The sequence below is a fragment of the Atheta coriaria genome, unplaced genomic scaffold, assembly GCF_025399875.1.
Source record: "Atheta coriaria isolate IRGN ID8LTWV9N9 unplaced genomic scaffold, Caltech_Dcor_3.1 hic_scaffold_9_pilon, whole genome shotgun sequence".
In the NCBI taxonomy this organism is placed as follows: Eukaryota; Metazoa; Arthropoda; class Insecta; order Coleoptera; family Staphylinidae; genus Dalotia; species Dalotia coriaria.
The window spans coordinates 9,501,019-9,523,777 of NW_027045451.1; the positions used below are offsets into that span (position 1 = coordinate 9,501,019).

Consider the following 22,759-nt stretch of genomic DNA (forward strand, 5'->3'; position numbering starts at 1 on the left):
ATACACACAACTATCATTATAACTCGCGTTACGGAATTTTCTCGCAATAAATTCCGATACCGGGAAATAAAGAATTAAATTTCGCATCTGGGAAAGTCAATCCGAACTTAGTTTAAGACCGCGTTCGCGTGTTATAATATTAAGAAAGTACAATTCCTAGCGCAACGAGTACTATTGCGTATATGCGTATACACACAACTATCATTATAACTCGCGTTACGGAATTTTCTCGCAATAAATTTCGATACAGGGAAATAAAGAATTAAATTCCGCATCTGGGAAAGTCAATCCGAACTTAGTTTAAGACCGCGTTCGCGTGTTATAATATTAAGAAAGTACAATTCCTAGCGCAACGAGTACTAGTGCGTATATGCGTATACACACAACTATCATTATAACTCGCGTTACGGAATTTTCTCGCAATAAATTTCGATACAGAGAAATAAAGAATTAAAATCCGCATCGCGTGAATCCGAACTTAGTTTAAGACCGCGTTCGCGTGTTATAATATTAAGAAATACAATTTCGAGTACTATTGCGTATATGCGTATACACACAACTATCATTATAACTCGCGTTACGGAATTTTCTCGCAATAAATTTCGATACAGAGAAATAAAGAATTAAAATCCGCATCTGGCAAAGTGAATCCGAACTTAGTTTAAGACCGCGTTCGCGTGTTATAATATTAAGAAAGTACAATTCCTAGCGCAACGAGTACTATTGCGTATATGCGTATACACACAACTATCATTATAACTCGCGTTACGGAATTTTCTCGCAATAAATTTCGATACAGGGAAATAAAGAATTAAAATCCGCATCTGGGAAAGTCAATCCGAACTTAGTTCAAGACCGCGTTCGCTTGTTATAATATTAAGAAAGTACAATTCCTAGCGCAACGAGTACTATTGCGTATATGCGTATACACACAACTATCATTATAACTCGCGTTACGGAATTTTCTCGCAATAAATTTCGATACAGGGAAATAAAGAATTAAATTCCGCATCTGGGAAAGTCAATCCGAACTTAGTTTAAGACCGCGTTCGCGTGTTATAATATTAAGAAAGTACAATTCCTAGCGCAACGAGTACTATTGCGTATATGCGTATACACACAACTATCATTATAACTCGCGTTACGGAATTTTCTCGCAATAAATTTCGATACAGGAAATAAAGAATTAAATTCCGCATCTGGGAAAGTCAATCCGAACTTAGTTTAAGACCGCGTTCGCGTGTTATAATATTAAGAAAGTACAATTCCTTACGCAACGAGTACTATTGCGTATATGCGTATACACACAACTATCATTATAACTCGCCTTACGGAATTTTCTCGCAATAAACTTCGATACAGGAAAATAAAGAATTAAATTCCGCATCTGGGAAAGTCAATCCGAACTTAGTTTAAGATCGCGTTCGCGTGTTATAATATTAAGAAAGTACAATTCCTAGCGCAACGAGTACTATTGCGTATATGCGTATACACACAACTATCATTATAACTCGCGTTACGGAATTTTCTCGCAATAAATTTCGATACAGGGAAATAAAGAATTAAATTCCGCATCTGGGAAAGTCAATCCGAACTTAGTTTAAGACCGCGTTCGCGTGTTATAATATTAAGAAAGTACAATTCCTAGCGCAACGAGTACTATTGCGTATATGCGTATACACACAACTATCATTATAACTCGCGTTACGGAATTTTCTCGCAATATATTTCTATACAGGAAGATCCAGAATTAAATTCTGCATCTGGGAAAATTGTTCCGAACTTAGTGTGATACCGCGGTCGCGAATAATAATAAAAAAGTACAATTCCAAGCGCAACGAGTTTAATGTCGATTTTAGGACACTTCCGGCACGATTTTGCGGGGCGGCAAGGGCGCACCGTATAAGTAAACTCTCGCGTTACTTAAATTTGAAAGAATCAATCAAATCGCACAAACGGTTCTCGAGATACAGCCAAATTTCCACCGCGTGTTGCAAAAATTCGCAAAAATCGAGCACATTTTAAGGCGATTTTAGGGCACTTCTGGCATGGTTTTGGAGGACGGCAAAGTCGCGCCGCATAAATAAACTTTCGCATTATTTAAATTTGAAAGAATCATTCAAATCGCACAAGTGGTTCTCGAGATACAGCAAAATTTCCACTGCGTGTTTCGAAAATTCGCATAAATCGGCAAAGTTTAAGGGCGATTTTAGGGCACTTCTGGCATGATTTTGCGGGGCGGCGAGGTCACACCGTATAAACTAACTCTCGCGTTATTTGAATTTGAAAGAATCATTCAAATGGCACAAGTGGTTCTCGAGATACAGCAAAATTTCCACCGCGTGTTTCGAAAATTCGCAAAAATAGGCAAGGTTTAAGGGCGATTTTAGGGCACTTCTGGCATGATTTTGCGGGGCGGCAAGGTTGCACCGTATAAATTAACTCTCGCGTTATTTGAATTTGAAAGAATCATTCAAATCGCGCAAGTGGTTCTCAAGATACAGCAAAATTTCCGCCGCGTGTTTCAAAAATTCGCAAAAATCGGCAAAGTTTAAGGGCAATTTTAAGGCACTTCTGGCATGTTTTTGCGGGGCGGCAAGGTCGCACCGTATAAATTAACTCTCGCGTTATTTGAATTTGAAAGAATCATTCAAATCGCGCAAGTGGTTCTCAAGATACAGCAAAATTTCCGCCGCGTGTTTCGAAAATTCGCAAAAATCGGCAAAGTTTAAGGACGATTTTAGAGCACTTCTGGCATGATTTTGCGGGGCGGCAATGTCGCACCGTATAAATAAACTCTCGCGTTATTTAAATTTGAGAGAATCATTCAAATCGCACAAACGGTTCTCGAGATACAGCAAAATTTCCACCGCGTGTTTCGAAAATTCGCAAAAATCGGCAAAGTTTAAGGACGATTTTAGTGCACTTCTGGCATGATTTAGCGGGGCGGCAAGATCGCACAGTAGAAATAAACTCTTGCCTTATTTAAATTTGAAAGAATTATTCAAATCGTACAAACGGTTCTCAAAATACAGCCAAATTTCCACCGTGTGTTTCAAAAATTTGCAAAACCGACAAAGTTTAAGAGGGATTTCGCGGGTTGTCAAGGCCGGACGGTATGAATAAACGCTCGTGCTATCTAAATTTGAAAGAATCATTTAAATTGCACAAACGGTTCCCGAGATACAGCCAAAGGGAGCAGCATTGTAAATCGCAACTATTATTGCTCCATTAATAAAAAAAAGACTCTCAAAATAAATCGAGAAATTTCCGAGATAACAATTTCAGCACAAGGAAAAGGGTAAACCTTTTTCAATATCCAAATATCCAAACTTCACAAAAATCTGTTTTACCACAGTTTTAACAACAAATATAATTCAGTAAAAACTTACCGGCGCACCGTGTACTAAGAATCAAAGAGTCCAGTGGCAAGAGCTGTAACAGACATAGAATAATTAATTTTAATATTTCACATGGTGATACAATGCAATATGTGTTGTAAATTTACGGCTTGACTAACAAATCATAACACTCGTATTAACAGAAGATTATGCTAATATCCGTTTGACTCTATTGCAAGAAAGTTTAGGTTAATATTATTAGTTTAAAGCACATGGTATTAAAAAGTTGAGATAAATTACCTTCAGCTTTGATAATAATCGACACATGCGGGGTATCTCACTCTTCTTCAAATAAACACGGAGTTAAATTATTATACACGGCAACACCACGAAATGAATTACAATTTTGAAACAATACGGCGACCGGACAGCAACGTAAACCGAACGAGAATGCACTTGAGTGCAGAGTCGCAACGCCGAATGCGCTGAGAATACTAGCAGCTAAGCAGAGCGCGCAGCGTCAATGCGCGTAGAATGCGCGCGTAAAAAGTTGTTTATCTTGATAAACGCACTGATAAACACGAATACCCGAATACGAAAACAATTCTTCAACGATTCACTGAACAAGTTTGACCGAAATACAGCGGAGAGAACGAAAATACGACGAATTAAATTACGTATATTCACTGTCAACTATATGCATATAAAAATCTCTTATTGAACAAGAATTTAGAAAAATATTCATCTCTAACGTGTAACGTGTTAATTGATCTATAAGTTTATATGTTTATTTTTCAATAAAAACAGCTTAGTTAAAAGTATTTGTAGCGAAACTCATCAATTTTCGTAGTATTTTTTCGGAAAACTCAATTTTTCATGGGTTTGTCCCTTTAATATTTATTAATCCGAAGCGACTATAAGTAATCTTAAATCGTGTTGCAAGATTTTTAATTAATACAAAAATATGAATTACCCGCGATTTTTAATTATCTTATTCAATAGAAAATTGATTTGTTATTGAGCAGATTCGTTGAATTTTAAATTTACATACATTTTTTTAAAATTACATTTCTAACGTATTCACATATTTTAAATAACATTATATCGTCAGTAACTGATGATGACGAAACACGATTAACACAAATAAAATATTCAATATTAAATAATTTAATATCTGGGGAATTAAATAAAAAAAAGTTATTTTTCTGTATTGTGCGTAACAGCAAATGGTAAAGAGGAAGTGGAATGTTGTCTTTCATTTGCTCGGATAGATTTTAATGAACGACTTCATCCTGTATATACAGACATATTGTTAATAATAGTATCGTCTAGCAAGATATTACGATAACTAAATTTGAGCGTTAATAAAATATCGTAATCTGTTTCAATATTATTAAATATTAGTGACTCGTTTTCATAAAAATGATTAAATAAATACTATTTGCTGCTATCATTGGCAAGATTACCTAAAATTAGTGGCAATAATATTTCAACTGTTTGTATGTGGAATTCAACTTCCATATCCAAAGCAGAGAAAATATATGTGATAAGATAAGAACAGCGATGCAACGTTTAAAATAACTTCTACTTTCGCAAATTATATGCAGTTTGCAAAATGTGGGCGTTGTTCATACTGCTTTTAGGTTCTCAAGGCTACTACCAAGTGTTAGCGAAGACACAATTACTATTCGCAAATGTTACTGGAACTGGACGAAATGCAAGGGTGGAGGCAGAGTGTTACAATGATGATTACAATGACGCCATTGCATGGATCACACCACCACAGAACAATAATATTTTGTCAATGTCAGGTATTTTATAATTTGAATTATTTTACGCAAATATATATATATTTAAATTTGTAGATAATTTAGGTTCTATTGACTTTAATTGGGATAAGGCCGGATGGGCTTCTGATTTTGCCTATAAAGGAATGTTTGGGCCAATCATGGATTACTCATGGGAAAGTAATACTCTTTCAGTTAATACTATCTTATATTGAATTAATTTTTAATATTTAAATAGCATTCCCAATTATTAAAACACAAAGAGCCGAACCAAAAATTGAGAAATACAATTTTGAAAAGCTAGACCCAATAAAAATATTTAATCAATTCGAATTAAATTTTTCATTTTTGGGAAAATCAAATGCACAAATTTACATGTGCACCGGTGCGCAAGTACAAAAGAGTGCTTGCTTCATATTTATTTTAGGCGGTTGGGAAGGAACGGGTAGTATTTTAAGACGGTGCAAAAATGGTACATCACCTATTATCTCAAATGATAAATTGGATGGATGTGAAAATGTTGTTAAGAAAGTATTAACGTTGTAATGTTCATATGATCAAATTTATACCAAAATATTTTTAGAAAGAACATGGATCACTCTTCTCAGAAGATAATTGGAGCCATATATCAATAAGATATTCTAATCAACAATTGCAAGTGATTGTTGATGACAATTCATTAATGTTATACAATGCAGCGAATAACAGCGAATTTAATCAGTATGAAAGATTGTTTATTCACTCATTTAACGAGACCGCTTTGTGGAAATATCATAATTGTATAAAATCACAATTAGTGATTAAAATGCTTAAACTAAATGTATTATTTTAGATTTATACCATGAAGCTCGAAGTGTTAAAAATGGGTATATAGATAGCAATTGGTTTTATGTAAATTCTGGTCAACTATGCATTTCGTTCTTTGCAAACTTTGAGAAAGAAACGACTATATCACTATATGGCTATAGTGACAATGACATACCCAAGCAAATTAAAACATTCAATTATGAGGGTGATAAAAACCTGCAATGGAATTACAAGACATTGAATAGTTCAGAAGTGGAAAACAATACATACATATTGCGTATAAATGTGGATGAAGAAAATATCATAGCAATTCGAAACGTAATACATCAAGTAAATTGCGGAAGAACTAAACGTAATCAATTCCATTCATCAATATTGTCATTCGATGGTTTGCCGCTCAAAACAAAGTGTACATCCCTTCGAGAAAAAAGCGCACAACTTGCATTGAGACAAGCAAGTATTAATAGCGACACTGAGAAACAGAACTCTTTGTGTACTACTTTGTATAATAATACAGTTTGCCAACACCGAATAATATGCAATGAAGAATTCTGTTATTGCTCAATGGGTTTCCATGGAACTTATTGTGAAAGTGGTAAACAAAATGTATTCCACATCATTTCTAATACATCTAAAACAATATGTTGCAGCCTGTAATCCGGGAACTTATGGATTCAATTGTGAATCTAAATGTGGAGAGTGCAAATATTCAACTAATTGCAATTTCATAACTGGAGAATGTCAACACGGATGCAAGGATAATTATATTGGACCAAATTGCAAACAAAGAGATTTACCAGTTTTAAATGACATTGCAGGAATTCAAACTGAATGTATCTCGGATTGTGCAATAACAATTTATGATAATAATGTAAATTATGATGGTGTTCAACAGCCAAAATATTATTATACCATATTAACACATCCGAGTAGACAAACAACAGAAGGAGCAATAACAGCAATAGACATCAATGTCATTAAATTTACGAATCTATTAAAAGGCCACAAATATACTTATCAAATAGTACTTTGTGTCAATAATAACAAACGGGAATGTTATGCAAAAGACATTAAAACATTTGAATTTGAGACAAAATGTGAAGGTAACTTAATAGACTGAAATTATAAAAAAATAAAATACATCGCATTTTCAGAAATTTCACAACATCAAATTATAATTAAAAGTGTTGATAAACTCACCACTATTACAGTCACTGGTTACAATTCTGAAACTCAGTGTGACTTAAGCCAATATCATTGGTCGTTGAAGGAAACTTCCAGAAACAAAGAGATACGCTCAGGATCATTAGATGTAAATATATATTGGAATACCTTAAACCTATTCACAAATTATTCACTGCAACTGACGAGAAACAACAGAATAAGGAATAACATTTTATTTACTACGGACGAATCTAGTACGTATTTTAATGTTATACTATAAAATTTTACTTTCTATTGATTGTTGTTCTAGTTCCAAATGCTGTTAAAAATATCAAGGCAGAGTCAAAATCATCAAATACACTAGCATTAATATGGGATGAACCATTTCCAGTTGTTGGTATTATCACCAATTATCTTGTCGAATGGAAGGTAGGTTTTGAAACAATTATTGCAATTTCTTTATTTAACAAATTATAACTTTAGTTTATAGGCAATAGGGATTGTTCAATAGATACTAAATCGCAGGATATCCTATTTAGAAATGTGACAGAACCAAAAATAAAATTAAGTAATCTACAATTTTATTCAGTTTATGATATTTCAATTTATGCACTTACTAAGAAGGGAAGGAGCCAAGTTATAACTATTATCGGGCAAACTGAAGCGAAAGGTGGAATTGAACTGAATGCATACAAGTACAATTTGTATCCTGTCGGGAACGCTGTAACAATATCACTGGTTATTGACTGTAATAATTGGAATGGTCCTGTTTTTCTGTATTTAACTGCAACCTGCAAAAGCGAGTGGTGTGATGGAAAAGTGACAAATGGTTCTAAAATTATAAAATATAACGATATGAATGCCAAAGTTCAAAACCTGCATCCATACACAAATTACTCAGTTGAAATGTATTTGTGTGCCGACTCTAATAATGATCATCTTAAATTAGGATCTGTTGATATTATGACACTAGCTAGTGGTATGAATGGGATTGAATCGTTTTCTTTCTCTAAATTGTACAATGTTTTTAGTTCCGAATCCGGTGCAATTTGCGGAAGTATATAGTTCAACAGAGAATAGTTTATCGTTAAGATGGAGTGCACCGTATCCCCCAACTGGAATACTAGATACATTTATATTAAAATATAAATATTACAAACGTTGGAATGGATGGTCAATGAAACAAACTTATACAATTGAGTCATGTAAAATATGGACGAATATGTATTGTACTACCTTGCACAATCTCGATAATAGCTATGAATACCAAATATCAATTACTGCACGCAATAAGAATGTTCCAGGCGAGGGTATGCCAATTGAATTCAGTGGAGCTACACGTATTAGTGGTAATTGATATTTATACGCACTCTAATATTTGATAATAATTGTCTATGTTTTAGCACCCCAGCCGCCATTAAACCTTACAGCAATTTGGGATGAGTCGCATTTCCTTCACCTGCAATGGCAACATCCGAACAAAACAAACGGTCCATTTGTAAGATTTGATGTAAATGTTAGTGGACAACGTTTTAAACATCAAGTGTCGGAAAATTTTACATACACAGTAAAGGTAAGGCACAATTAACGCATTGAAATATTCCATATATTACAACACTATTACCATTTGCAGACTTCTTTCCAATGCCAACCTGAAAACCATCACGCAACTGTTAGTGTGCAAACAATTAACTCAAAATTTCAATCTAGCCAATTATCTAATACGTTTTCGTGCCCAGTCTTTAAAGCTGCATTTAAATCCGAACCAGAATTGAGAAACATTGACAATAACACTTTGAGTGTTTATATTCCATCAATTGAAAATGCTGAATCAAATAGCAATTTGTATATTATTCTAATAACTAATCTGTCTAGCAAAGAAAGCAATTGTAAAACAGGTACGGGATTTAAACTGGATGCAGTCATACCAATTCAAGAACATGAGAGTTGCCAGATTATCGGCCACTATGGACAAGTTCAATACAAAGAGATTGAAGAAACAGAAGCACACGTAACCTTCACCGAAGCACCAGAATATAATTTTAAAACAGAAACTTACGAATTAAACATTCTAATAGTAAACGAATTTAATGGTCAAATGTCGCATACTTTGTACCAAGTAGCAACATACGCCGCCATAAAACCGCATGACAACGATAACGGCAGATCAAATACCGCCGGCTTTAATTTCTGGTGGTTGATTTTGAGTGTTGCAGTTGTTATTATTATTACTGGAGGTTTACTTTGGAAGCGAAGATCAAAATCAACCACAAAAACTAAACACGGCGACACGGAATATTCTGAAATACCCATCATAGACAAGCCGACAACTAGAGCATCTTCACCTGCATTACCTCCACCTCTTCCAATGCGGCAAATCAAGTCAACCCCTGAAAAGAATGAAAAATGCTCCCAAGTTGTGCCTATTTCAGGAATTGATGAATATGTAAGAACAATGATTTTTGATGATAAATTGGAGAAACAACATAAAAAAGTCATGGATATATCGACAAAGGCTTTAGATTTTCATCGACCCAAAACTGCTCCTGATTCTATTGCAGCAAATTACATATCAGTAAGTAATTCGATTAATTTAACTAACATTCAATTCGACGTTTGTATTTGGTTTATAGAGTCCTCTCTGCCCGAGAGCGTATATTATGTGCTTGGCCCCAACATCTGCAAATATTTATCATTTTTGGCAAATGATCGTTAAAGAAAGAGTAGAAAACATTTTGTTATTTGCTACATCGGCTGATATTAAAAGGTATTTAGAACACTTATAAATAATTGTATATTATATACTAGCATTATTTGTGTTTTGGTTTTGCAGAAAAATATTCTACAATATTGGCCAGATTATCCCACAAACAATACAATATCATTTCAAGATATAGAAATATCCACTTAATCAGTTGAGATAATGTACACCTATAAGGTGTATAACTTGGAAGTGAAGTTGGACACTCGGGCGACACAGTTACGTATCTTACACTTTACCAATTGGTCAAAACGAGGAAAGCCTATGAATCCCATTCATCTCACATCATTTCTCCAATGTCTTCAAACAATTCCACATTCTTCTAAGCATCCTATTCTGGTGCATGACGCCGGCGGATATGCAAATTGTGCAAGCGTAATAGTTCTGGTGGATATCTGTTTGAGGGAGGCTGAGCGTGATGGTCAAGTGGACATTTTTCATCAATTACAATTGCTTCACTCTCAACGATCAAACATAATGGACAATGTTGAAGATTACTTGTTGGTGCACCTTATTCTAGTCAAGTATCTTGCCACCCCTCAATATGTATATCCTTGCAACGTATTCAATTCTATTCTCACCGGCATCGACGACGCCACTGTAACACAACAGATGAAGATGATATCAGATTCATTGTGGCAGGAGAGTGTGCTACGACCTGAAGGATCTGTCCTGTATTACAACAAAAGGGACAAGAATCGAGATCAGGATATAATTCCACATCCGTCATGTTGTGTATTTCTGCGTCCTCTTTATGAGAAAGAATCGTGTTACATCAATGCGATTTTTGTTGATGGTTACCAACAGTCGAAACAATTTATTGTCACCCAACATCCTCTTACCAACACCGTCGATGATTTTTGGCGAATGGTAGTTGATAATAATGTGAAGCTGGTTATATCTCTACAACCTGAATATGATGTAAATTGAAGAACTAAAAGTGTATTGTTTTAATATTCACTTTGTGTTTAATTGCAGGTAGAATTCTGGAACAATGGAGGCGACTTCCTAACACCAAATGGGACTTCCATTGAACATCTAGAAATTGCGGAATTACCCGATTTCCACATGCATACTTTATTTGTAAAACCCAATGGAACACCAATTAAGAAAATAGAAATAAACTTAATAGAAGTTGTGGGATGGAAAGTAGAACATGCAGTGCCGATTGATTTGCGCGTTTTGATGTCAACTCGCCTTCAGATGAATAGAACAAAATGTAAAGAATTCAATAGTATTGTAGTGATGTGCAGGTAAATTGATCACTTTAAATTGTTTAGAATAGCTTATAATAACAATAATTTTAGAAATGGTGCATCCGCATGTGGTTTGTATATTGCTGCATGTAATCTCTTGGATAGCATGGAGTCAGAACAAGTTGTCGATGTGTGTACGAGCGTGCGCAATATACGCAATTATCGATCTCAATTTGTTACTGATCAGGTAAGTGATGATTCAAATACCAATTACACATTGTATTCATACTGTTCATGGTTTGTTCTAGGCTCAGTTTCATGCTCTGTATAAACTGGCATCATTGTTCCTTGATGATTTTCGAAAATACTCTAATTTTGAGGCAGTTATTACAACAACCAAGAGGACTAAAATATGACTAAATGTTAAGCACAATAATCAAGGTCTAGATGTTTATATTACAAAAAATATAATGTAATATGTGTGTAATATTGTGTATTTACAGTTATACAACAATACAGTTTATTTTGAGTTTTTATATGTTGTAAGACATTGTCAAAATCAGTTGCAAATTTGCGTTTATATTAAATATTATAAAATGGAAATAATTATTAACATATTCAATAAAATATAGTTTATAAAAACTAAAAACCACGTTTTTATGAGAAAACTATATTAACTTACATACGAGTGCACATGCTAACTTACACTTAAGTCACCTGATTCAAGTGCACTTAGTAATTGTTTTCGTTGCATTAAAACACATAAAAATTGTGTAAAACTTTGGTAGAGTGTGCCGTGTCGGTTACAAACAGGCAAGCAAACAAACATACCTATGAAAGAATGCTCTACGAATAAAAAAGAATGGAGCTTAGACTAATTCTCTCTTGGGGCTGAAATAAAAACAACAAGATTGGATTGTAAAATAGAAAAATGAAGAACATCAAAGTGGGTGCGCAAAAGGTAATGACTTGGTCAGGAAATTAACATGTGGAGGAGATATAACGCAATGCTTAAGAAGAAAGAAAATTTAAGAAGATAAAACTTAACTACAGATCTGAAAAACAAAATTGAAGGAAATGCTGAGAAAAAAGAGCCGAGTGCAAACGTGGCGGATTGGTGAAGATCCTGGTTAGCCAGATTTGCATTGGTGGGAGGTTTATTACAGAGACCCGAATTCATAGATGATGACAACACAAAAGTAAACCAGAAAGTGATATTGTTAATGGCACTGACGAACAAAGAAGGACGGTACAAATATAATGCGCAATTTGCCAAGAGAAGAAGTATATGAGTGTCTAGATCTCTAGAAAGATTGCTGGATTTTGTATGATTTGAGTTTGCATTGCGTTTGAGTATGAGATTGCAGTTTGTTTGATTGGATGAATGCCAATTTCACACCTAATTCAACACCGAAAGTATTATTCTAGTATTATTATTATTATTGTTGTAGTATAGAGCATAAAATAAACGAGTAAAAATAAGATAAAATACTTTCATATATTTCTATTAAAAATATCTTAAGTGAATTCAAAATTTAAAATGTAAGAAGTATTGAAATTGCTTATAAATAAAATACAGTAACACAAATTTGCTGCTATTTGAAATAAATTTATGCCTAAATAATTATATATTAATTTTATAGTATTTCATAAAACACATTATCATAAAAACACCACACCCATACTAAATAAATACTATTTTGCGTTATCACATTTGAGATTAGCTGAAAGTGGTAGCAATAATGTGTCATAGGCTGATTTCGTCCGTAGAATTCAACTTCCCGTTCCGAATGAGACTTTGAGGAAACCGTGATAAGATAAGAATTTCGATGAAACGCTTTAAGTATAGTCTAGTTGCGCAAATGGTGTGCAGTTTGTAAAATGCGGGCGTTGTTCATGTTGCTTCTAGCTTCTCAAGGATACTACCAAGTGTTAGCGAAGACACAATTACTGTTTGCAAATGTTACTGGAACTGGACGAAATGCAAGGGTGGAGGCAGAGTGTTACAATGATGATTACAATGACGCCATTGCATGGATCACACCACCACAGAACAATTACATTTTGTCAATGTCAGGTATTTAATAATTTGAATTATTTGACGCAAAAAAAAAATTAAAATTTGTAGATAATTTAAGTTCTATTGACTTTAATTGGGATAAGGCCGGATGGGCTTCTGATTTTGCCTATAAAGGAATGTTTGGGCCAATCATGGATTACTCATGGGAAAGTAATACTCTTTCAGTAAATACTATTTTATATTGAATTAATTTTTAATAATTACATAGCATTCCCAATTATTAAAACACAAGGAGCCGAACTAAAAAAAACCTATTACTATTTTGAAAAACTAGACCCAATAAAAATATTTAATCAATTCGAATTAAATTTTTCATTTTTGGGAAAATCAAATGCACAAATTTACATGTGCACCGGTGCGCAAGTTCAAAAGAGTGCTTGCTTCATATTTATTTTAGGCGGTTGGGAAGGAAAGGGGAGTATTTTAAGACGGTGCAAAACTGGTACATCACCTATTATCTCAAGTGATAAATTGGATGGATGTGAAAATGTTGTTGAGAAAGTATTAACGTTGTAATGTTCATATGATCAAATTTATACCAAAATATTTTTAGAAAGAACATGGATCACTCTTCTCAGAAGATAATTGGAGCCATATATCAATAAGATATTCTAATCAACAATTGCAAGTGATTGTTGATGACAATTCATTAATGTTATTCAATGCAGTGAATAACAGCGAATTTAATCAGTATGAAAGATTGTTCATTCACTCATATAACGAGACCGCTTTATGGAAATATCATAATTGTATAAAATCACAATTAGTTATTAAAATGCTTAAACTAAATGTATTATTTTAGATTTATACCATGAAGCTCGAAGTGTTAAAAATGGGTATATAGATAGCAATTGGTTTCATGTAAATTCTGGTCAACTATGCATTTCGTTCTTTGCAAACTTTGAGAAAGAAACGACTATATCACTATATGGCTATAGTGACAATGACATACCCAAGCAAATTAAAACATTCAATTATGAGGGTGATAAAAACCTGCAATGGAATTACAAGACATTCAATAGTTCAGAAGTGGAAAACAATACATACATATTGCGTATAAATGTGGATGAAGAAAATATCATAGCAATTCGAAACGTAATACGTCAAGTAAACTGCGGAATAACTAAACGTAATCAATTCCATTCATCAATATTGTCATTCGATGGTTTGCCGCTCAAAACAAAGTGTACATCTCTTCGAGAAAAAAGCGCACAACTTGTATTGAGACAAGCAAGTAACCGTAGCGACACTGAAAAACAGAACTCTTTGTGTACTACTTTGTATAATAATACAGTTCGCCAACACCGAATAATATGCAATGAAGAATTCTGTTATTGCTCAATGGGATTCCATGGAACTTATTGTGAAAGTGGTAAACAAAATGTATTCAACATAATTTCTAATACATCTAAAACTATATGTTGCAGCCTGTAACCCGGGAACTTATGGATTCAATTGTGAATCTAAATGTGGAGAATGCAAATATTCAACTAATTGCAATTTCATAACTGGAGAATGTCAACACGGATGCAAGGATAATTATATTGGACCAAATTGCAAACAAAGAGATTTACCAGTTTTAAATGACATTGCAGGAATTCAAACTGAATGTATCTCGGATTGTACAATAACAATTTATGATAATGATATAAATTATGATGGAGTACAACAACCAACACATTACTACACACGATTAACAAATCCGGATAAACAAATAACAGAGGGAGAAGTGACATCAATTAAAAGCCATATTATTAAATTCACCAATTTATTAAAAGGCCACAAATATTCTTATCAAATAGTACTTTGTGTCAATAATAACAAACGGGAATGTTATGCAAAAGACAATAAAAGATTTGAATTTGAAACAAAATGTGAAGGTAACTTAATAGATTGAAATTATAAACAAATAAAATAATCACATTTTCAGAAATTTCACAACATCAAATTATAATTAAAAGTGTTGATAAACTCACCACTATTACAGTCACTGATTACAATTCTGAAACTCAGTGTGACTTAAGCCAATATCATTGGTCGTTGAAGGAAACATCCAGAAAGAAAGAGATACGCTCCGGATCATTAGATGTAAATATATATTGGAATGCATTAAACCTATTCACAAATTATTCACTGCAATTGACGAGAAACAACAGAATAACGAATAACATTTCATTTACTACGGACGAATCTAGTACGTATTTTAATGTTATTCTATAAAATTTTACTTTGTATTCTTTGTATTGATTTGTGTTCTAGTTCCAAATGCTGTTCAAAATATCAAGGCAGAGTCAAAATCATCAAATACACTAGCATTAATATGGGATGAACCATTTCCAGTTGTTGGTATTATCACCAATTATCTTGTCGAATGGAAGGTAGGTTTTGAAACAATTATTGCAATTTCTTTATTTAACAAATTATAACTTTAGTTTATAGGCAATAGGGATTGTTCAATAGATACTAAATCGCAGGATATCCTATTTAGAAATGTGACAGAACCAAAAATTAAATTAAGTAATCTACAATTTTATTCAGAATATTACATTTCAATTTATGCATTTACTAAAAAAGGAAGAAGTAAAGTTGCAGCTATTATCGGGCTAACTGAGAAGGATGGAATTAAACTGAAAGCATACAAGTACAATGTGTATCCTGCCAAAAACGCTGTAACAATATCACTGGTTATTGACTGTAATAATTGGAATGGTCCTGTTTCTCTGTATATAACTGCAACCTGTAAAAGCGATTGGTGTGATGGAAAAGTGATAAATGGATCTAAAGTGATAACATATAACGATATGAATGCCAAAGTTCAAAACCTTAATCCATACACAAATTACTCAGTTGCAATGTATTTGTGTGCAGACTCTAATAATGATTATCTTAAATTAGGATCTGTTGATATCATGACACTAGCTAGTGGTATGAATGGTATTGAATCGTTTTCTTTCTCTACATTGTACAATGTTTTTAGTTCCGAATCCGGTCCAATTTGCGGAAGTATATAGTTCAACAGAGAATAGTTTATCGTTAAGATGGAGTGCACCTTATCCCCCAACTGGAATACTAGATACATTTATATTAAAATATAAATATTATAAACGTTGGAATGGATGGTTAATTAAACAAACTTATACAATTGAGTCATGTAAAATCTGGACGAATATGTATTGTACTACCTTGCACAATCTTGATAATAGCTATGAATACCAAATATCAATTACTGCACGCAATAAGAATGTTCCAGACGAGGGTACGCCAATTGAATTCAGTGGACCTACACGTATTAGTGGTAATTAATATTTATACGCACTCCTATATTTTATAATAATTGTCTTTGTTTTAGCACCCCAGCCGCCATTAAACCTTCAAGCAATTTGGGATGAGTCGCATTTCCTTCACTTGCAATGGCAACATCCGAACAAAACTAACGGTCCATTTGTAAGATTTGATGTAAATGTTAGTGGACAACGTTTTAAACATCAAGTGTCGGAAAATTTTACATACACAGTAAAGGTAAGGCACAATTAACGCATTGAAATATTACATATATTACAACATTATCACCATTTGCAGACTTCTTTCCAATGCAAACCTGAAATCCATCACGCAACAGTTAGTGTGCAAACAATTAACTCAAAATTTCAATCTAGCCAATTATCTAATACGTTTTCATGCCCAGTCTTTAAGGCTACATTTAAGTCCGAACCAGAATTGAGAAACATTGACAATAACACTTTGAGTATTTATATTCCATCAATCGAAAATGCTGAATCAAATAGCAATTTGTATATTATTCTAATAACTAATCTGTCTGGTAAAGAAAGCAATTGTAAAACAAGTACGGGATTTAAACTGGATGCAGTCATACCAATTGAAGAACATGAGAGTTGTCAGATTATCGGCAACTATGGACAAGTTCAATACAAAGAGATTGAAGAAACAGAAACAAACGTTACCTTTAGCGAAGCACCAGAATATAATTTTAAAACAGAAACTTACGATTTGAACATACTAATAGTAAACGAATTTAATGGTCAAATGTCGCATGCTTTGTACCAAGTAGCAACAAACGTGGCCAAAAAGCCGGATGACAAGCAAAATACTGCCGGCTTTAATTTCTGGTGGCTTGCACTCATCTTTGCACTAATTGCCCTCTTCGCAGCCGGAGGCTTTATATGGTATAGACAACCTGTTTGGCTGACCAAATTCTTATTTTCCGCCGATACAAGCAACCACATCGACGAGACGAAACCCGACCTCATTCCATTGACGCAACAAGTAACAACAACTGCAACAACTACCACTACCACAACACCAATAACATCAAGGACAACAACACCGCTCATTAAACCACCGGTACCTGCAAAACCATCCATTAGCTTAATTCCTGTCTCAACCCTGAACGTGTACGTGAAGCAGGCATCACTAAGTGGTGAACTCGAGAATCAACACGAAAAGTACCAACGAGGAATGCAAAAGAAAGCCGATTGCGGCAAACAGAAGGAAAATTTTCCAAAAAATCGCTACAAAAACTTGATTGCATGTATGTTTAGTTCCCCCCAGAAAAACACAGAAGAATATTTTCAATGTTTATGATTTCAGACGATCATTCCAGAGTCATCTTGAAGCAAATCAATGGAAAACCTTCTTCGGATTACATCAACGCTAATTATATTAAGGTTTCTTTGATAACTTTTTCAAAAAAACAAATAATTTTAAAAAAACCATGAAATTTTAAATATTTTAGGGTCCCACCTGTGAAAAAGCATACATTGCCACTCAGGGACCAATCGATTCAACCATCTACGATTTCTGGCACATGATAATAACAGAACAAGTGGAACATATCATCATGTTAGCAAATTTAGTAGAAACAGGAAAGGTAAACATCAAAATTTTCCCAAAAAAGACTACAACACTTATTTTCAGCAAAAAGTAAGTCCCTATTGGCCAGATTTCAAAAAAATTAACAAAGTGAATGTCTTGGACGACATCACAATCACCGCCACCAGCGAGAAATTTTTCTACAATTACGTCCTGCGTACATTCAACGTGAAACGCGGCATAATTAATACAGAAGTAACCCAATTACACTTTACCAACTGGCCTGACCACGGGGTACCTTTATATCCAGCAAGTCTGGTACCATTCGTCAAAGCCATCTTCAATATTCCACATTCCGAAAAGCATCCTATTCTGGTCCATTGCAGGTAACCTAAAACACAAAATTAAAAAAAAAAAACTAAAATTTATTGATATTGAATTCTAGTGCTGGTGTGGGACGAACCGGTACAATCATCCTGATTGATATTTTACTGCGTCAGGCAATGGCGACCAACCAAGTGGACCCATTCCATGAACTGGGCAAATTGCGTGAACAACGTGCCAATCTGGTCGATAATGTCGAGCAATACAAACTGGTCCATCTCGTATTACTGGAGTATGTCAATCCGTATGAAACAACGCATTCCTGTGAAGAGATCGAAGCTATATACGCGGGTCTCACTGATAAGAAACTAAAGAATTTACTCGAGTACATCGAGGAGTCCGCGTGGCAAGAGTCCGCCATCTTTGAACAACCGCGCAGCTTCCTCAAAGCGGACCCGACGAAAACCCGGGATCCTGAAATTGTTCCCGGAATGTATGGGATTCTTTACCTGCGGCCACGCACAGAGAGTGATTCGAGGTTTATCAACGCTGTGACTGTTGATGGGTTCAACGAACCGAAAAGGTTCATATCCACGCAGCATCCACTACCGAATACCATTGAAGACTTTTGGAGGTTGGTGATTGATCAGGAGATCAAAGTCGTGGTTTCCTTACAAAACGAATACGATGTATGTTATAACCTAGAAAATATTTTCAGAAATTTAACCTCAAATTTTTTTCTTTTGTGAATTTTTTAAAAGGTGGAGTTTTGGAAAAATGGCGGTGATTTGATAACTAAAGGAGGATCTTTGATTGAGCACATAGAAGAAGTCAATCTGACAGAATTCTATATGCACTCGTTGGACGTGACATTGAAGAATGAAAAGAAGCATGATATTAAACTTATTGAGTTGGAGAACTGGGGCGTGAATGACGTGTTACCCAAAAACCTCAATTCGCTTATTTCTGTTTGGAGGCAGGTGAATGGGATCAAGTTACTGGAGTCAAATATATTGGTTATGTGCAGGTATAGTTTTTTTGTAGGTTATGTAACTATTTTTTGTAAATTCGAATGTTTCAGGAATGGAGCTAGTGCTTGTGGGTTGTATATTGCAATGACAAACCTTTTGGATCGTATGCAGGGTGAACAAGTGGTGGATGTGTGCATGTCCGTGCGTACAACACGACGCAGCCGGAAACAATTTGTTAATAACATTGTAAGACATTTTTCTCAAAATATTTTCCTAAAAATTCTGAAAACGTTTTTTTTTTGTTTTTTTTTTTTGTTTCAGGAACAATTGAGGGCACTTTATCGACTGGCTGTGCTGCATCTAAGCGAGTTTGACATCTACTCCAACTTTACGCCTATCACGCATGCGCCAAAGAGAGCTTGATGCTTAGTTACTTAATTCGTAAATTCTATTCATAAAAATTAACATGGTTACAGGTAGAGTTAGAGCTTCAAACCGTAAACCGTAAAATTCTAAAGGTTGTAATCGTAATTGTAATTGAATTCCAATTCAAACTTCATTGCGTTTTAGATTCGTAGGTCATTCTTATGCATTGTTTTGTAATGCGCGTTTTTTTATATATATATAGAATATAGTGGTGTGTGTTAATATTTACAATTATCGTGTGTTGTTGAAGGTGAGAAAGAGAGCTGTTTTATGCAACAACAATGCGCTAGCAAGCAGATGGCGCTCTCACTATGCTAACATAACCTTACTTACTAGCTGCTGCTTTACACATATATAAAATGGACAAAAGTGGTACTCTCGTAGGCGTTGTCAATGATATGTAGCTGGTCTCTAACAGTCATCTAACAGAGCGCACGCGCGGGATTTCTTTGATTCGTTTGCTAGCTTCGGATGAGAGGAGCGCTCCATTTTGTGTCGCCCGACATTTATCACAGTTCTTTTCGCGCGGGGGCTGCTTAGAGCAACACCTTGCTGTTGTCCTGAATGCGGGTGGCTAGCAATGCGGCTCCGAAGGTGAGGACCACCGTTAGGACCGCTGGGACCAGCAGAACAGTCTGTACCATTGCTGTGTACATGGGGATCGCGCAAAGTGAAGCCAAGTGGAACAAACAACGCATTACTCCATGCGCAGTACATCTACAAGTTAAAAAACAACATTTTTATATCAAACAACTAAATATCACATAAATAATTACCTTAAATGACATGGATAACCTTCAATTATCACCATGGTCAAGGTATTGATAGCGCACATAAGAAACACCTTGACCAAAGCTTCCGTGAGTAAAATAAAACTGAATCTGTACTGGAAAAAGATCCCAATTGACGAAATACTGGATAATAACAATAAAGTGACCACAATCGGTGGTCTTAAGGTGATTTCCAGTAAAAACCCAAGAATCAACAGGGATGGTAACATGGGACCTGCCCAAGCGATGGTCTCACGGTACAAATCCTCCAGGTAAATATTGTAGTCGAAATCCACAGTGCAATCAGAGATAAGTGATAGAAACGTGTTGTTGATCATCATACAGTCCACAAAATGGTGGTCGGATAAATCTGTGTCCACAAATCGCGAATCACGCACGGTTGTATTCAGAAAGTACGTGATTGAAGACTTGACGTTTGTGAACTCTGCTTCGTCGAATACACAATTGACGAATTCAACATGGCGGAGTTCCAGATTCTTAAAAGTGACGTTTTTGAAGAGGGAGTCGCGATATTCGATGTTTTCAATGGTCGCGTCAAAGACCCGATCCACGTAACTTGCATGTACGATATACTTCCGCATAGCATTGTATTCCTGATCATTCATGTCCTTGATCATCGCTGAAGAGTATGAGGATATGCCCATGTAGACAAACCCTAGTAGAAGATGTAGTAATGCAAGTAGGGCGGTTGTCCGGAAGTGAGCAGGTGATGAAATCCGCCGGAAAGCATCGCAGACTGTGTCAATCCAACTGCGGACTGCATTACGTCCTGGACTTGCGGGACGGTCACGATATGCACTGCGTCCCGGGAGTTCCAATTCGGTGAGACCATATTGTGTACGGCTTTTGTTCAATCGGTGTAAACGTTGATAGACTTCAAGTGCTTCTACTTCCCGGGATGCTTCTAGTAAATACCTAGGTGATTCTGAGGTCCAGATCAATCCAACTATGCAACTGATTGTTGGGAGGATATTAGCAATGAGGAAACGATGCCATGAACTCCAATGTTCACGGTTGTCCAGAACTACATCAGCACCCTCAGTTGGTAAGGTTAGATGCGCGATGGTTGAGGTTAGCAAAGCTCCCAAGGGCCAGAAAGAATGTAGGAGACCTGTGTATCGCGTGCGGGTTGCCCTTGGGCAGGTTTCTGCTAAGTAGCTAAAGGTCAAAGGGACGGCGCCTGCAATACCAACTCCAGAACAAAATCTGAGAATAAAAGTTTTTAGGTTAAAGTTAAAATTTCTAATTTCTAGTTTTTGATACCTTGCAGTCATAAAGGTACCATACGTGGGCATAACTGTAGCAACAGCTGAGAAAAGGGCGGCTACTATAAGGGAACTCACAAGAGCCCTTCGACGACCAACTCGGTCACCCAGAATCCCCCAGGCGATTGACCCAATGGCCAATGCCAACAATGTTATTGATACTACAATAAAACATTGGTAACCACAACATAACCTTAATTCTGAGCTATCTTACCCAACCATCCCTTGCGATGATCATCAATACACAACTGCAACTCAGCTGCGGGTAATATATACCCCAATATGGCTACCTCACTGCAATCAGCAGCAATTGCAAGACCTAAAACCATGGTTAACAGGAGTTGGGCCTTGCCCACATTGGCCTGTGATAGGGCATCTTCATGAAACCCTACGAGGGCTTCCCCAGCGACGCTGTTACACCCAGCACTACCTCCTGTTGACACTACAAATGATTTTATTTCAAAATTGTTTATATTTTAGTGTAAAATTGCTAATACTTTGTTCTGTGGGACCATTCTGGGCCGTTTCCAGTGGTGGGACCAGACACGCTGACTCCTCGCACATTTTCGTTTATCGTTGTTTACTGTTGTGCTTCGTTGATAACACACCACGCATTTGAAGCTTTCAAGGTCGTGTTGATATTTTCCTGCTTCTGTTTGCGATTGGTACGATTGAAGGGTTGCAAAGACATGTATGCTTGAATGGTGGAAAGTGGTTCGCGAATAATTCACTATGTACTCGAAATGGGGCCACGGCCCAGTTTCTTCGCGTGTGTTTCCACCGCCGCCGCCGCCGGTGTGTGCGTTCGCCAGCAAAGTGGAGCGTCGTATCGATTACTAGCGGGCTACCGTTGGTGTGCGTGACGCGAAGGGGGCGGCAACGCTTTGGAGTAAATCAATATCCGCACGGGTGGTCATGCATGCCAAAAATGTGCGATGAGGATATCCGGATGTGATTTCCTTTTTGGATATCCACAACTTAAGGAAATGATGGATTTCAGAACAGAATCTTCCGGA

At 35.6% G+C, this 22,759-nt stretch overlaps 5 protein-coding genes across 5 annotated transcripts; 4 read left to right on the top strand and 1 right to left on the bottom strand.

The window, feature by feature from the left end:
- The first annotated feature begins 4,878 nt into the window (after window positions 1-4,878).
- LOC135797971 (uncharacterized) lies at window positions 4,879-6,592 on the top strand. Its single transcript, XM_065310612.1, has 5 exons — window positions 4,879-5,152; window positions 5,207-5,308; window positions 5,367-5,659; window positions 5,712-5,907; window positions 5,961-6,592. Exons 1-5 carry the CDS (start codon window positions 4,957-4,959, stop codon window positions 6,590-6,592), a joined length of 1,419 nt encoding a protein of 472 aa, XP_065166684.1. The 5' UTR covers window positions 4,879-4,956.
- Window positions 6,591-9,996, top strand: LOC135797972 (receptor-type tyrosine-protein phosphatase eta-like). Its single transcript, XM_065310613.1, has 9 exons — window positions 6,591-7,038; window positions 7,090-7,353; window positions 7,410-7,528; window positions 7,583-8,078; window positions 8,131-8,448; window positions 8,503-8,672; window positions 8,733-9,674; window positions 9,733-9,866; window positions 9,933-9,996. The coding sequence occupies exons 4-9, from the start codon at window positions 7,955-7,957 to the stop codon at window positions 9,994-9,996; spliced, it is 1,752 nt and encodes a 583-aa protein (XP_065166685.1). The 5' UTR covers window positions 6,591-7,038; window positions 7,090-7,353; window positions 7,410-7,528; window positions 7,583-7,954.
- A 26-nt stretch (window positions 9,997-10,022) lies between these two features.
- Window positions 10,023-11,662, top strand: LOC135797974 (receptor-type tyrosine-protein phosphatase T-like). Its single transcript, XM_065310614.1, has 4 exons — window positions 10,023-10,781; window positions 10,839-11,113; window positions 11,168-11,303; window positions 11,365-11,662. Exons 1-4 carry the CDS (start codon window positions 10,023-10,025, stop codon window positions 11,470-11,472), a joined length of 1,278 nt encoding a protein of 425 aa, XP_065166686.1. The 3' UTR covers window positions 11,473-11,662.
- A 1,239-nt stretch (window positions 11,663-12,901) lies between these two features.
- Window positions 12,902-19,918, top strand: LOC135797976 (receptor-type tyrosine-protein phosphatase S-like). Its single transcript, XM_065310618.1, has 19 exons — window positions 12,902-13,133; window positions 13,195-13,286; window positions 13,345-13,637; window positions 13,690-13,885; window positions 13,939-14,508; window positions 14,564-15,016; window positions 15,067-15,330; window positions 15,396-15,514; window positions 15,569-16,061; window positions 16,114-16,431; window positions 16,486-16,655; window positions 16,716-17,685; window positions 17,745-17,821; window positions 17,890-18,024; window positions 18,072-18,352; window positions 18,412-18,979; window positions 19,052-19,317; window positions 19,372-19,507; window positions 19,583-19,918. The coding sequence occupies exons 1-19, from the start codon at window positions 13,090-13,092 to the stop codon at window positions 19,682-19,684; spliced, it is 5,547 nt and encodes a 1,848-aa protein (XP_065166690.1). The 5' UTR covers window positions 12,902-13,089; the 3' UTR covers window positions 19,685-19,918.
- LOC135799906 (synaptic vesicle glycoprotein 2B-like) lies at window positions 19,692-22,655 on the bottom strand. Its single transcript, XM_065313144.1, has 5 exons — window positions 22,241-22,655; window positions 21,958-22,185; window positions 21,742-21,904; window positions 20,464-21,684; window positions 19,692-20,404 (listed from the first exon to the last, which is right to left on the bottom strand). Exons 1-5 carry the CDS (start codon window positions 22,305-22,307, stop codon window positions 20,224-20,226), a joined length of 1,860 nt encoding a protein of 619 aa, XP_065169216.1. The 5' UTR covers window positions 22,308-22,655; the 3' UTR covers window positions 19,692-20,223.
- Between the last annotated feature and the right edge of the window lie 104 nt (window positions 22,656-22,759).

Bases quoted from the DNA above. Each gene is read 5' to 3' on its own strand.
- LOC135797971 (XM_065310612.1), top strand. From the start codon at position 4,957: ATGTGGGCGTTGTTCATACTGCTTTTAGGTTCTCAAGGCTACTACCAA. The intron at 5,153-5,206 runs GTATTTTATAAT...TTAAATTTGTAG, and splicing joins TAATATTTTGTCAATGTCAG to ATAATTTAGGTTCTATTGAC. The intron at 5,660-5,711 runs GTATTAACGTTG...AAATATTTTTAG, and splicing joins GTGAAAATGTTGTTAAGAAA to AAAGAACATGGATCACTCTT.
- LOC135797972 (XM_065310613.1), top strand. From the start codon at position 7,955: ATGAATGCCAAAGTTCAAAACCTGCATCCATACACAAATTACTCAGTT. The intron at 9,675-9,732 runs GTAAGTAATTCG...TTTGGTTTATAG, and splicing joins TTGCAGCAAATTACATATCA to AGTCCTCTCTGCCCGAGAGC. The intron at 9,867-9,932 runs GTATTTAGAACA...TTGGTTTTGCAG, and splicing joins ACATCGGCTGATATTAAAAG to AAAAATATTCTACAATATTG.
- LOC135797974 (XM_065310614.1), top strand. From the start codon at position 10,023: ATGTACACCTATAAGGTGTATAACTTGGAAGTGAAGTTGGACACTCGG. The intron at 10,782-10,838 runs GTAAATTGAAGA...GTTTAATTGCAG, and splicing joins CTCTACAACCTGAATATGAT to GTAGAATTCTGGAACAATGG. The intron at 11,304-11,364 runs GTAAGTGATGAT...GGTTTGTTCTAG, and splicing joins CTCAATTTGTTACTGATCAG to GCTCAGTTTCATGCTCTGTA.
- LOC135797976 (XM_065310618.1), top strand. From the start codon at position 13,090: ATGGATCACACCACCACAGAACAATTACATTTTGTCAATGTCAG. The intron at 15,515-15,568 runs GTAGGTTTTGAA...TTATAACTTTAG, and splicing joins ATTATCTTGTCGAATGGAAG to TTTATAGGCAATAGGGATTG. The intron at 16,656-16,715 runs GTAAGGCACAAT...CACCATTTGCAG, and splicing joins ATTTTACATACACAGTAAAG to ACTTCTTTCCAATGCAAACC.
- LOC135799906 (XM_065313144.1), bottom strand. From the start codon at position 22,307: ATGTGCGAGGAGTCAGCGTGTCTGGTCCCACCACTGGAAACGGCCCAG. The intron at 21,685-21,741 runs GTATCAAAAACT...TTTTATTCTCAG, and splicing joins GGTACCTTTATGACTGCAAG to ATTTTGTTCTGGAGTTGGTA. The intron at 20,405-20,463 runs GTAATTATTTAT...TTTAACTTGTAG, and splicing joins GGTTATCCATGTCATTTAAG to ATGTACTGCGCATGGAGTAA.